Raw genomic sequence first — 14,406 nt, 5'->3', positions numbered from 1 at the left:
TGAGAAGCGGAGTAAAAGTCTTGAGCACTTTTATCAACACCATTGACGGTTTCCGAAAAAAAAAAAAAAAAAAACGCTATTCCTGCTCCTTATCCTGTTGAGCACTTTTGAAGCCACCATGGACCCAGTGAACTGTGGATATATATAAATTAGATCTCCCTCTCACCTTTTTCTGGGCGGTGTGTGTGTCTTCCTAAAGCTCGAGTCCTTTACGTGTGTGTGTGTGTGTGTGTGTGTGTGTGTGTGTGTGTGTGTGTGTGTGTGTGTGTGTGTGTGTGTGTGTGTGTGTGTGTGTGTGTGTGCATGTGTACACACACAAACCTTAGGGTGGACTATGAAGTCTCTCCGGCGTCTTTCATCGTTTTGAGCATGCTCTCAATTTTAAACACCAAACCCATATTCAGACCACACTCACACACCAGACAGAAACATTATTTACATAGGCAGACTTAGGGTGGGGTCCTCTTAAAGAGTGTGTCAACTCAAAGAAAACATCAAACAAACATTATCTAATACTTTCAGAGCACAAAGGGCCAGTCCTTGATGACTCCACCAATGATAAACTATTTGTTCACTAGAGTACACCTCAGCCTGCTTTTGGTATTCTTATTGGTCAGAATGAAGTCAAAGTGAGAGCAGTGATGCAGGTGGGTTAGAAACACAAGAAAAATCCAAAGCAAAATACACATACCATAGTCCTGGGGGCGTTTAACCTGGATGTTATTGGTAACCTTGCGTATGGCTTGCTTATGCACGGACAAGTCAAGGAACCAGCAGTTTGACATTGACCACTTAAGTTATTGCGCCTGTTCTACTGCTCGAGTCTCAATGAAAATTGGGGTTTAAGGTTTCTTTTCCTTTAGAGTTCCTCATAGTCTCCACCCTCTCTTTTGGATGACCCCGCCTTGCCACCCAAAAACTCCTCCAGCTCATCCACTTCAGTTTTCTTGGGCCGAGATTTCTTCTTCTTCTTCTCCTTGTCATCGCCGGTGCTTGTCTCATCCTTTTCCTTTTTCTTGTGTTTGTGTTTCTTCTTGTTTTTTTCATCCTCCTGAGAAGAGAGGAGATCATTAATAAACATCAGGATTCACCTTTACAAAAGTTTTGTCTCACACAGCAATTCAGACCTTTTTATCTCCTCTTACACAATGATTGATGACATGAAATTCAAAGATGCTTTTAATGAGACAGATGCAAGCTTAAACCTTGGTTGGATTAAAAAATGTGAAAAATAGATTTTCCCAGAAAAAAAAAACCTGTTTTTTTTTTTGGAGATAGTGAACCTGCACAATTAACTACAGGTTATATTTTTTTCCACCAGAATAAATAAATGGCATTGTGGAAATCAAAGTTTCAGAATGATTTTACTTATAAAAAACAACCAGGTACAATACTTACCTCTTTGCTTTTCTTCTTCTTTTTCTTTTTTTCTTTTGAGGGATGAATGCCTTCTGCCCCTTAAAGAAGACCAGACACGTATTAAAAACGGCACACAATTTTGCTCTAGGAGGGGATGATGTAATACATAGTATATCAAGTTTAATATGATATCCTTTTTATGGGATTTTCATGAAACCTAAAGATAAACTAGAGTGAGAAATTAATATCTTTTCCTGCTACATTTAAATCACTAATTACTAGCTTAAAGTGACCCATAACTGTGACTTAAGAGAAACAATCCCCATTTTCTACATTACCTCTACATATGTTGCAGGGATAAAACTCCATTAGCAGCCATAACCAATGCTAAGCAGTTTTTTGTGTGTCTGTAAAGTGCCGGCAAAATTGGGTCCGCTGATGACATCACTAGGGGACCTTCGTGAATGTAAAAACATACTTCCTGGTTTCCCGATAAGCTGCATTGCATAAGAAAATGTGACCATCAATGCAACGTACAGCTGTATAATGTAGCATTATAATTAATTTTCTTATACAGCTGTATGTTAATATTCACATTTTCTTATGCCGACACAACTTAACGGCAAACCAAGAAGTATGTTTTCTCGTGCTGTCAAAATTAACGTGTTAATTTTTGCGACTAATTTAAAATATTTAACGTGTTAAAAAAATTAACGCAGTTGCGTTTTGTTTACTTCCTGTGGCGGCTGTTCAAGACTGTTTCACAGGCATATCGGGGGATTCAGTTGTGCACTCTCCTTCCTGCTTGTTGGCACGTGGAGAGCTGTCTTTTTCCCCCTTTGCTCCTCGCAGGACTGTTAAAAGTGCATAGCCTCCATCTGCGCTTTCTCATAGCAGTAGGCTTTATTTATTCCAGCCATTATCCCCTCATGGAGAATATTAGATATTCTACTATACTGTGTCATTAGGGCATATATGGGGTTCTGTGATGAACATGTATTGAACGCTGTTAATTCATGATGCTTTAAATTGAACTAGCACTTGAACATTTTGTTGTGAATGTCACTAGGTGTGAACGTGTGTGTGTGTGGGCCCTGTGTTGGCCTGGCAGTCTGTCCAGGGTGTCTCCCCGCCTGCCACCCAATGACTGCTGGGATAGGCTCCAGCATCCCCATGACCCTGACAGCAGGATAAGCGGTTTGGATAATGTATGGATGGATTAGTGTATACAAGAAATTATTGCCTTCTAAGCTGATATCTAATTTTAATGGCCTTGATGGTTTTGAAATTTGACTGGCACTTTAGCATATAGGTGTGGGTTCTGCTATTATTTCTATTAGTGCATATAAGAAATGTGCCTTTCAAACTGACAGTCAATTTTGATGGCCTTGATGGTTTTATTGGAAATCTGTAGTTCACAGGAGAGAATGTGTTCAAAGTTAAAAAGATGCTATTAAACAACAGTATTTGAATTAAATTATACTTCCTTTGTGTTGACTCTATATCAATTCCGTTATTTTAAATATAATTAAAAGCTTGTCTTAATTAAAAAAAAACGATTAATTGCAATTAATCACAGCAAATTCAGTGATTAATTTGTTAATTTTCTTAATTGATCGACAGCACTCATGTTTTCACATTCAGATTGTCTGCCAGTGACATCCTTAGCAGACAATTTTGGCAGTGTTTTAGAGACACAAAGAGGACTGCTCAGTATTATAGCTGCTAATGGAGTGTTATTCCTACAGATAAGGTTGAAAATCATGATTGTTTCCCTTTAAGTGGATAGAGCACATCTGAAGGGAAATTGCAGGTCTGAATTAAATGATTAAGTAGGAATTGAAGATGTACTAAAGAATGACAGAGAGCAGGAGGGGTCGGAGGGGATAAAAAACCAGACAACAAAATTAAACAGCGACAGGCTAAGAAGGGTGGATGTGCATGACATGCCTTCCTGCTCCTCGCTGCTGTCCTTGGCTGCTGCCGGTTCCTCCTGAATGCCAAGTCCAAACAAGTCAGAGTCGTTCTTATGTTTGAAGGAGATGACGGTGGGCTTCACAGGTTCTTGAACCGTGGCTACCTGGATGTCTTCATCAGACAGGTCAGACAGCAGCTCATCCCTTACTGGGAACATATCCTGAGGAGAACGAGGGTTACAAACATAAAACCTTGAGGAAGTGGTTCCACTGAATGTATTTAGCAGGAAACGACAGATGTAATATGTGTGAATAAAATCCAAAATAACTCTCAAGCCTGAGTACATATTTCAACAGTAAAGTTGACCAACACTTATGATGTGGGGTAACCTCTGAATGATTTATTTCTGTGCGGACTATGGAGTGTACGGGAAGCCCCCTCCGCTTTACCTTAGCTTTTTTTGGTGTGTCTGATGCTTCTGACTCAAAGTCTGGGTCATCCATGACAAAAGAGAGCATCTGCTGGGCTACAGGGGCCTCTGGATCCGTGTCAGAGTCATCAGCCCTTGGGGTACTACACTTCTTCTTCCCCTGGTGTCGGGCCAGCGGCTCTGTTGGTGCTGCTGGGGTGAGAGTGAGGGAGATGGGTGCTCCGGTATGGAGCTGGTGACTAGGTACTTTGGGCTCCGGCGCTTCAGACCCAGTCTTTAGATTTATGTTGATCACAGGCCTAGAATAAGGTGACAAATGCAAAGGAATAACAGAACTCACTTAATAAAAATGGAGATGAAAGAATTCCACTTGATAAACCCTTATTAATTCCTCGCTCTCCCAATCCTCTTACTACTGACATTTATGTTTGGTATGAGTGTCTATGTCAAAACCGAACACAACAAGGCACCCTGTATGGGTAGCGTAGGCAGCAAAATAAACAAGTTTCTGTTGCAACAAACAGACAAACAAAGACCAACGGTTCTGATTTTTTTTTTAAATATTGAAAGACCACGTCATTCTTTTTTGAGACTTACTCTTTCAGTTCAGGCTCGCTGCTCAGATCTTGGTCCTGTGTAATAACAGGAGCTGGAAGTTCTCCATCTTCCTCGTCACTTGTCAGAGTTATGTCTTTACTTGGTGGCAGGGTTCTGATCTGGGGCAGGGGGGCCTCAGTGTCATCTGGGTCCAGCTCGTCCTGGAAATGCGCCACCATGGGGTTCCCTCTGTCCTCCCCATCACTGACATTGGAAATAAAAATCTTAAGGCGCCTTTTTGTGACTTATCATTACATTCCAACTTTCTTGCATGATAAGAGTTAATCTGAACAATGGATGCAGCATCATCTGCGAGGTCCTCGAGTGTAGCAAGAGAATCAAGACAGGAATGCACAACAATTCTACTCTTGTGGCAGGGTGGCCAATTGGTGAAAATTGTGTTTGCGATGGACCACAATGTCCAATAAACACCACATCTGTGTGACCGTGCATCCTTATCACTATGAGTAACTCTTCTTATCTGTGTCTGGTGGGAGCCAGACTAAAATATCAATACATTATCACAGAAATATTGAGGCGAACATCTCACCTGTCACTGTCCACAGCAGGAGCTTTCGCTGGTTGGACCACCTTAGACTTAGATGGCAGGCTATCCTCAAGGAAGCTTTTGTCCAATCTCTCATCTGGAACAAAGTCATCTACACTCTGAACCTTAGCAGGACACACTGGTGCAGGGGGTTCATCTTCAAAAAAAAAAAAAAAAAGTGATTAGATAAGTTAATTATTCAATGACTAAAAGTTGGTTTTTAACCATTGAAGTCTAGACTAGCAGTACCGGCACGGGCTGCATAATAGTAAAAAAAAAAAATAGAAAAAAATTGATAAACTTTGGAATCACATCAAATTCCAGCACCAGGCAGTGCCTTGATCCGTTCACAAGCTCTGCATTTCTCAACTACTTAGCCTTAAAGCATATGACTACTTTCTATGCACTTGGTTTGTTTCATTTAGGGATATATGGTAAAGAAGGCAAAAAGATCAAAACTGTATTTTCTGCCACAGTTTGTCAATGATAACCAGGTGCAAGTTTTTCTAATACAAAAAGTGACCGTAAAACATGTTCAAGTTCTGCCAAGGAATCAAGATTTTGGCCACTACATATCTTGCACTTGGATTAGCGCAATAAATCACAAGCAATAGTAGCAGAATTTTTATACACCAATTGAAATTAGATGTGTCTTGAGTTTATCTGAATCACAACATTAACTGTGAAAAAGATTTCTTTTTGTTGTCAGTATCATGCAGCTTAATACTGTAAAAACTGATTCACCTGATGCAGCAGCCTGAGCCTCAATAGCTGCAGGAGAGCCAAACCAGCGGGAGATGAAGCTGCGTTTCTGGGGGGCTGGGGCTGCGGCTGAGGTCTGGGATCCCGACATTGTGGAGGTCTGCGAGTGTCCGAGGTGCTCAGGGGACTGGGCCAAGGGCTTAGGTTCCAAGGGCTTAGGCTCAGAAATGGGTGAAGCAGCATGGCTAACCTCAGCTGCAGGAAGAGGAGGAGGAGGAGGAGAAGTGGACAGAGGCTGGGACTGTGGCAGGATCTGAGAAGGGATAAAGGGATGAGGGGTGCCAGGGCTGGAGCTGCCCGTAGAAGCCCCACTGGGGGGCACAATGGGGGACTGGGATCCTGAGGAGGGACTCTGTCCATTGGCTGCACCGGGAGAGCCATAGCCCTTACTGCGAGACTCCAAGTTCTCCAGGAAGCTGCAGAATTATGAACAGTCAGTTATTAAAGTGTGCTTAAACGTCAACAATGTCAAACCAGGTTACACAATGGTAAAGAACAAAGTGTGTACATCTCATAGTTTTGATCCTCTGTTTCCTGCTGGACAGACAGCTCCTCCAGCGTGGCATCCATGTCTAATTGGTTGGTCTCCAGCTGTCTCAGAAGGGTCTCCCTCTGCGTGTGCGCGCACACACACACACACACACACGTGCGCACGCACACACGCACACAGACACGTTGGATGAATGACTAACAATGAATTAGAATAAATATTTCTGCAACACAGGAGGTGAGTTAAGACAGCAAGGCCGGATTAGTATAAAAATAAGGCTACATATGACTAAGGCTATGGAGGAGAGCCAATCTTTTTTCCGTATGCATACTTCCAGCCATCCAGTAAAGCACTTGAGAAGGCACAGCAATAATAATGATGGTGACTTAGAGGGTAAAAAAAATAAAAAAAATAAAAAATAACCTGAAGTTGCAGGAAGGGGATGTTGAAGAACCTGTGTAGGTATTTCAAGCCAAACCCATTCTTCATGGAGGATTCCGCATAGTGGATATAAGATGAGCCCATTGGTCTATAGGACATCAGAGGTATTACTGGTATAACTGCATGGAATTAAAGCTTGAGGCGCTTGATAGTTCCTTTATTACATGAATATCTCAGGTTTTGCTTTAACTACCCATATAAAACTGACTGGGGATTTATCTAAATATTGGTGTTTTTTTTTGCAATTATTTCCCATCAAAAATACTTATATTTACCCCCAACCAAGCTTGACACTACACTTCTTTCAAGCCAGGCATGGTTTTTTTCGTGATCTTTTTTTACTTCACTATTGTATATTTTTAGCTTTATGCCATTCTCTCTTCTAGCTTGGAAAACATGATTTTAATGACAAATAGATTTTCCTTGAGCATTCCTTCAGTGTTGTTGTTTTTGCCTGCCTATTAAATCAGACCCTATTACAATATAAATTGTGCTACTCACCTGTTGAGCCCAGCAATCAAATCCCTGATATCATCAGGGAGGATGACGCGATGCTCGCCCATGTCCCTGTGGTTGCCCAGGACACACACTGGCACATGGTTGGGCACTTTGGGGAGTTCCCTCAGAATGTAGTTGAAAGTCCTGCAAAGGGCAGCAACATAACACAACACAACAGCCACTTGTGTTACAAATCCTCCAAGTTAGGGTTAGGCATGAACAGTTCAAGAAGGCCTGTGTGATTGTTGGTAGAGTTTTAAGTGATCTCAGAGCAAATCTGTTTCAAATCCTTTTGCCTTTAACGTCAAGCAAGTTGGCCACTGAACACTCTAAGCTTCAGAGCCAAATGCAGACTGACTACAACCTTATGTCTCAATACATTTCATAGCATGTGACTTTACAGATAAGACACTGTTAACACAACATAGGAGACAGAAGCTACAACAGTGGACTCCTACCATTGTTTCGTTATGTCAAACATCATTATGACACCGTTGCAGTTCTTGTACACATCCAGGAACTCTGCATCCAAGGCCACCTCGTCAGACTATAAAACAAACGGCATTTGTCTGGTAATAAAGCATCACTTTCAAAAGGATTTGAGAAACCTAGCTGTTTTTATACACGCTCAATATTCCAGGTAAGAAAATCATAGAAAATTGAATCAGTTCATCTGGACACAAACGTTCATTGAAAGAGAATTTTTTCATCACTCATCTAAGTGACCTCTTCAGTCTCAACTGACTGCAGGTATCCCCATCCTTATAAAAAATACAGTGGCATAATAACCGAAAACAACGATCGGTTTCATACATGTCTCAGTTGCTTTCAAACTCCAAAACACGCCAGAAATTAGTCCACCCCCAGGATCAGTTCCCCGACACAAACAGAGCAATATAGTGTATGCTGTTAAGTGCCGGGAGGATTGCCGTGAATTGTACATTGGGGAAACCAAACAGATGTTGGCCAAGAGGATGGCACAACACAGAAGAGCTAATGTTTCAGGCCAGGACTCCACAGTCTACACCCATCTACAAGCCGGTGGCCACTATTTCAAAAAAGAGGATGTGCACATCCTTGATAGGTGAGGAATGCTGGTTTGAATGGGGAGTCAAAGACGCCATCAATGTGAAGAGGGAACGACCATCCCTAAACCGAGATGGGGGGGCTAAGTGTATATCTGTCGCCAACTTACAATGCTGTGATTGCAACCATTCCCAAATCATCTGTGAATAGTACACATTGCCACTGAAGCTCTAGTTAACTGTGACAGTAATTTGCATATGAAATCGATCAGACCTGAGAGGACGCTGGCATGTATGTCGCCGCTTCTCAATCTGAATCAATTTCTGCTTTTCATTGCACGTAGGATCTGTTGTGGATTGCTGACTGTCTGTCTCCTCATTTGAGTGTGCTGTCTTCACACTAGTTGGGTCAGCACAGCTTCAGGTGATCCTTGTTTACCGCCCCGCTAAAGCCTCCACTACCTTCATGTCTGCGCTACCCGAGCTAATCACCTCTGTCTGCTCTATGTCTCCATCTACACTCCTGTTAGGTGATTTCAATATCCATGTGGACTCCAATAGCTGCACATTTGCAGATGAATTCCTGTCATTACTGGACTGCTTCAACTTCACACAGCATGTTCAAGGTCCCACCCATGCCAAAGGTCACACTCTGGATCTGGTTTGCTCTACTGGTGCAACTCCCCTCCATTCGAAGTGCCTGGACCTTGCCATATCCGACCATCATGCCATCCACTTTGCTGTTCCTGTCCCCTTGCCCAGGCAGCACACAAAACATACCATCAGGTTCAGGAACATCAAGACAGTGAGTACACGAGTCCTGACTGACATGATAGTGTCCAATCTAACCCGACCCCCCCCCCCGACACCACAACAGATGGCCTGGTAGCCCACTACAACACAGCCTTATCTCAGACCTGGACTCTCTTGCCCCCCTCAAAACCTGGTCTGTCTGCTTCTCCCATCCTGCCCCCTGGTTCACCACCGAACTCTGCATCATGAAGGCCACTGGTCGTCGACTGGAGAGGCTCTATAAAAGGTCTGGCCTCACTGTCCACCCTGAGGCCTTTAAAGATCATGTGAAGACCTATAAAGAAGCTCTCTCCCAGGCCAAAATGCATTACTTCTTCACTATCATTGGCAACCAGCAAAATCACCCCAGAATGCTGTTCTCCACCATCAACCAACTACTTCACCCCCTTGATGCCCCCTGCGCTTCAGGTGCCCCTGACCTCTGCTCCACATTCCTGGACTTGTTCCAAGCCAAAGTGGATCCCATCCACCACCGGCTTCTGGTACCTGCCCCCCTGCTTGCACCTCAGTTACAGGATATTGCTCCCCCTGCTGCGTGCCTACCTAAGTGCTACCTCTCCTCTTTCTCCCCTGTGGATGCTCCCCAAGTTACTAAGTTGGTCACCATGGCCAAGGCTTCCACTTCTTCTCTGGACCCCATGCCCACCATCCTGGTCAAGACATGTTTATCTACCCTGTGCCCCATAATTGTGGACATTATCAACTCCTCTTTGGAATCTGGCACAGTACCCTCCAGCTTTAAAATAGCTGCAGTCAACCCCATCCTCAAAAAGCCCGGCCTGGACCCTGATGACCTCACTAACTACTGGCCGAGCTCCAATCTTCCATTTCTCAGTAAAATCCTGGCAAGAGCAGTTGCTGCCCAACTCCATCAGCACACATCCAACCATGAGCTCTACGAACCCCTCCAATCTGGCTTCAGAGCACACCACAGCAAGGAGACTGCCCTTATCAAAATCACCAATGACCTCCTCATTGCTGTTGATTCCGGCCACATCCGTATTCTTCTCCTCCTGGGCTTCTCTGCAGCCCTCGACACCATTTCCCACACCATTCTCCTCAATCGCTTATCTGAATACCTAGGCCTCACTGATGTAGCTCTCTCCTGGCTAGTCATATCTCGCCAACAGGAAACAGTTTGTCACCATCAGACTCCAGTTCCATCCTAGCCCCAGTCAACCAAGGCATGACAAGGCTCTGAGCTTGGACCCCTCCTCTTTACCATCTACAAGCTCCCCCTTGGTCAGATCATCCGCCACCATTTTATAATTCAATTATACATTCTATAATTCCATTATAATTCTGTTATCCTCTTTCAATGTTGTATTCTGTAAATTGTGTAAACACAACATCCATTGCACATTGTCCATTTTGGGAGAGAGATCCCTCCTCTATTGCTCTCCCTGAGGTTTCTTCCTGTTTTTTTCTCCCTGTTAAAGGTTTTTTTTTAGGGAGTTGTTCCTAATCCGATGAGAGGGTCTAAGGACAGGATTTTGTGTTGCTGTAAAGCCCACTGAGGCAAATGTGTAATTTGTGATATGGGGCTATAAAAATAAAATTGACTTGACTTGACCACGGTTTAAGTTTCCATTGCTATGTTGATGACACACAGCTTTATCTCAGCACTAGACAATCCTCTCAGCTCCCCCCACAATCCCTTATCAACTGCCTCCACCAAATAAAAAACTGAATGTCATCAAATCTACTCAAGCCAAATAGCAACAAGACTGAGCTCATGGTTGTGATTCCCAAGGCGCTACTCCAGAAGGTTGGAGATCTTCTCCTCAACGTGGATGGCTGCTCCATCTGCCCATCCGCAGAAGTCTGCAACCTTGGCGTCATTCTGGACTCTCCTCTCTCATTCCAGTCACACATCAAATCTGTCACCAAATCTGCTTTCTTTCACCTCAGACTCCGGCCACTACTCTCAGATGTGGCAGAGACCCTCATCCATGCCTTCAACACCTCCCGTCTGGATTATTGCAATGGAGTTCTGTCTGGGGTACCTAGCAAAGCCCTAGACAGGCTTCAGTATGTGCAGAATTCAGCTGCCAGGGTGCTCACCCGCACCAACCCTTGGCAACACATCACTCCCACCCTTGTCCACGTTCACTGGCTCTCGGTCAAATCCCGCATTTCCTATAAAATCCTCCTCGTCACCTACAAATCCCTCCATGCCCTTACCCCCCCAGTACCTATATCAGACCTCCTCAACCACTATATTCCATCCTGGAATCTGTGGTCCTTAGACACGGGCTTGCTTCCATCCCCCACACCAGCCTGCGGACTTTTGGGGATAGAGCCTTTAGTGTGGAAGCCCCTACCCTTTGGAACTCTATTCCAGCAAAGAGCCACAACGCTGCTTCTTTGGGCAATTTTAAAAGACTACTGAAAACCTACCTTTTTACTAAGGCCACTATAGTTTTTTGAGCTTTTTTAAATCTTTTTTCTTTCTTTTTTGGATTTCCCCCCCTTTTCCCTCCCCAGTTGTATCAGGCCAATTACCCCACTCTACCAAGCCGTCCTAGTCACTGCGCCACCCCCTCTGCCGATCCAGGGAGGGCTGCAGACTACCACATGCTTCCTCCGATACATGTTCACCTGACAGTGAGGAGTTTCACCAGGGGGATGTAGCACATGAGAGGATCATGCTCTGCCCCCGTTCCCTCTCCCCCCTGAACAGGTTTCCCGACCAACCAGAGCAGGCGCTAGTGCAGCGACCAGAACACGTACCCACATCCGTCTTCCTACCCGCAGACACGGCCAATTGTGTCTGTAGGGACGCCCGACCACGCCGGAGGTAACACAGGGATTCGAACCGCCGATCCCCATGTTTGTAGGCAACGGAATAGACCACCACGCTACCCGGACACCCTTTGTTGTTGTTCTTATCTAGTGTAAAGCATCCTTGGGTTCCTTGAAAGGCGTCATACAAAACTAAGTTGTTGTTGATCATTATTTTCGGTCGTTATGTCACTGTATTGTTTATAAAGTTGGGGATACCTGCAGTCAGTTGAGACTGAAGAGGACACCTAGATCAGTGATGAAATTTTTCTCTCTCAATAAATGTTGTGCCCAGTTGAACTGATTCAACTTTCTCTAACAATTATCTGTGATATACAATCTCCAAGGGCTCTCCATGCTGACACCTTCTTGGACCTACATAAAGCGGCTTCCCTGAAACACATGATGGTCATATGATAATCACCTCTTGGGGCTCATTCTCCAGTTTTAAGTTGTCCCCACGCTTTTTCCCTCTGCCTACAAGAAAGACAGAGCAGAAAAATATGAATTGTAATTGCCCTATGTAAGACACACCAACCAATCTATAACTCGGTTGCTTGCTTTACCATAAATTGTCATGGGTAAAGCAAGCAAAGCAACAGAATACCTTTTCTTACTGAAAGCATTGTTTGCAAATTACAATTTTAAACAGCCTGACAAGCCACATTACAACATCTTGCTTCAGTTCAAGGCACACACAGTGCAAGCACTCAAGACTATTTTTTAACAGAAGCAAATCAACCAGATTTCATTTTAAGCCACACTACAAACTTGGCAACTGCAAGCCTTGAGAATGTTTGCATTCAGATAACAGAGCAACAGGAGCTTGAAATCCACAGCACACGAGAGACTATTCTCTATACACTATAATGGCGCTCACCTACACCTTCAGGTAGAGGATATTTTTGGCCTGAGGTAAGTGCAAGAGAGATGCAAGAAAGACACTATCAACACTGAGGACATGTATCGCTAAATACAAAGCAAGCATGAATGTATATCATGTTATGAAACCTTGCAGCATATCTATGCAATCTACTATGAGTGACTACAGCACTACCACTCCTTACAGGTGAGGCAAGCAACAGTGAGTCATTGAAATGTATTCTTTCATTTGATGTATGTGACAACACTCACCTTTGTCTACCACATCCCAAACCTCCACCTTGACCACATCATCAGTGGCTGAGAGAAAAATATATAAAAAAAAATATAAAAAACATTAATCAACAATTCAAAAGCAACTATCAAATGTTTTAGTAATTACATGACTGTTTGGACAAATTCTAATTCACTAATTGTGACAGCTACAAAATTAGCAGAATGTTTGAAGCAAAGAAACAAGGTGGGAGAAGACTTACTAAATGTGTAACTAGATCGCTAACACAATTAATAAGGATACACAAGTTAGCTAGAGTTAACTCTAAAGATCCCAGTTTAAAATGTTTACCTTGATATGGTGCCACTGAAGTAATTAGCCAAGGCAGAAACAGCACATGTCAAACGCTTACATGAGCAAAAGTGAAAATAAAGCCCATCAAAAGGAATCAAGAAGGTAAGAATATTGAAACCCTCATGATAGTCAGGAGGATATGAACGTTGGGACTGGAGTCTTACTTTTGTAATTCCAGTGGATACTTGTAGCCTGGATCTCCTGAGTGGGTATGTATTCTTCTAAGAATTTCTTGCCCTGCAGCCGATGCCATAAAGTACTCTTGCCAGTATTTCTGTCTCCTCGGATGACTATTTTCACTTGAAGGAAAACAATCAATGTTTATTCAATTAACCATCAATAACTAGTTTTCTGAGAAAAAAAAACCCAAACCTCAATACATTGGTTGACTATGAAGATTTTAGTCAAGTGACAGCTAACCTGACTATACACAAGGCAATTTCAGTTGATAGCTTAAGGTTATTATTCAAGAATGAAAATAGGACATACAAAAATGTTGTGATGTGCAAATTGGTAAAGGGTCTGCAACACCTCAAAATCTTTACTTATATGTACATTGGTTTTGAAAAGCATCTGCTTTCACTAGTGCGCCTGGAATTTTCAAGATCTGAAAATGTTTAAATTATTTTTTTGAATGTTTAATGCTTTCTAGACTCATAGAAACCTCGTATTTATATAATCAAATAAAACTAATAAATTAAGTTTAAAAAAGGGGATTCCTAGCACACCAGGGATTATGACAGGAGAATTTCCAGCACAAATGAACATATACATTGAGATAATTATCACATCTATGAGAAGAGAAATGAGATTACTTACTGTTATATTGAACCCCTTTGGCGAAGCGTCTCTGTAGACTTTGGTTCATTGATTGCAGGCCAGCAGGAATGTTCTTTTCCCTGAGCTGCCCAGGCTCGGAACCCACAAGCTTCTTCAATGCTGAAAACATCTTGACAAGACTTGAGCAAGTCACCACTTAAGATTGTTAAACTGCTTGAGCCAAAGCTTTGTTGAACAATAATTGAGGAATTGTTAATTACTAAAAAAACGGATTTTTTTAAGGATCCATATTTCCAAAGATGATTCCAATTATCGTTTAACACTATTGCTAACCACTTATTCGTTTGTTGTTGACTGTTACTCTCTTAAACTTGACCATATGTTCTTGCACATAAGTGGTAGCGGTTACTGCCATGCTGTCTTGGACATCATCTGTAAGAACAAAATGAAACACAGTCAAATACGTAAGTTGGAACTATATGCAAAGCCAAAATGAAAGCATAATTTAGTTCT

The 14,406-nt window shown here is 42.8% G+C and overlaps 1 protein-coding gene across 1 annotated transcript; it reads right to left on the bottom strand.

Moving 5' to 3' along the window:
* Positions 1-61: 61 nt before the first annotated feature.
* Positions 62-14,062, bottom strand: rabl6b (RAB, member RAS oncogene family-like 6b). The gene is made up of 15 exons (XM_056287952.1): positions 13,933-14,062; positions 13,278-13,412; positions 12,798-12,845; positions 12,088-12,140; positions 7,500-7,588; positions 7,045-7,185; positions 6,526-6,631; positions 6,121-6,224; positions 5,595-6,028; positions 4,854-5,007; positions 4,304-4,507; positions 3,726-4,005; positions 3,310-3,496; positions 1,399-1,457; positions 62-1,051 (listed from the first exon to the last, which is right to left on the bottom strand). Exons 1-15 carry the CDS (start codon positions 14,060-14,062, stop codon positions 860-862), a joined length of 2,316 nt encoding a protein of 771 aa, XP_056143927.1. The 3' UTR covers positions 62-859.
* Between the last annotated feature and the right edge of the window lie 344 nt (positions 14,063-14,406).

The sequence above is a fragment of the Lampris incognitus genome, chromosome 1 (genome assembly GCF_029633865.1).
Source record: "Lampris incognitus isolate fLamInc1 chromosome 1, fLamInc1.hap2, whole genome shotgun sequence".
NCBI lineage: Eukaryota > Metazoa > Chordata > Actinopteri > Lampriformes > Lampridae > Lampris > Lampris incognitus.
The sequence above is the reverse complement of the archived record's forward strand: the minus strand, read 5'-3'. Positions and strand labels throughout refer to the sequence as shown.

Coding starts and splice junctions, on each gene's coding strand:
- rabl6b (XM_056287952.1), bottom strand. CDS start 14,062: ATGTTTTCAGCATTGAAGAAGCTTGTGGGTTCCGAGCCTGGGCAGCTC. Junction 4,006..4,303: donor AGCGAGCCTGAACTGAAAGA/GTAAGTCTCAAA, acceptor ACCTTATTCTAG/GCCTGTGATCAACATAAATC. Junction 1,052..1,398: donor AGAAGAAGAAAAGCAAAGAG/GTAAGTATTGTA, acceptor CTCTCTTCTCAG/GAGGATGAAAAAAACAAGAA.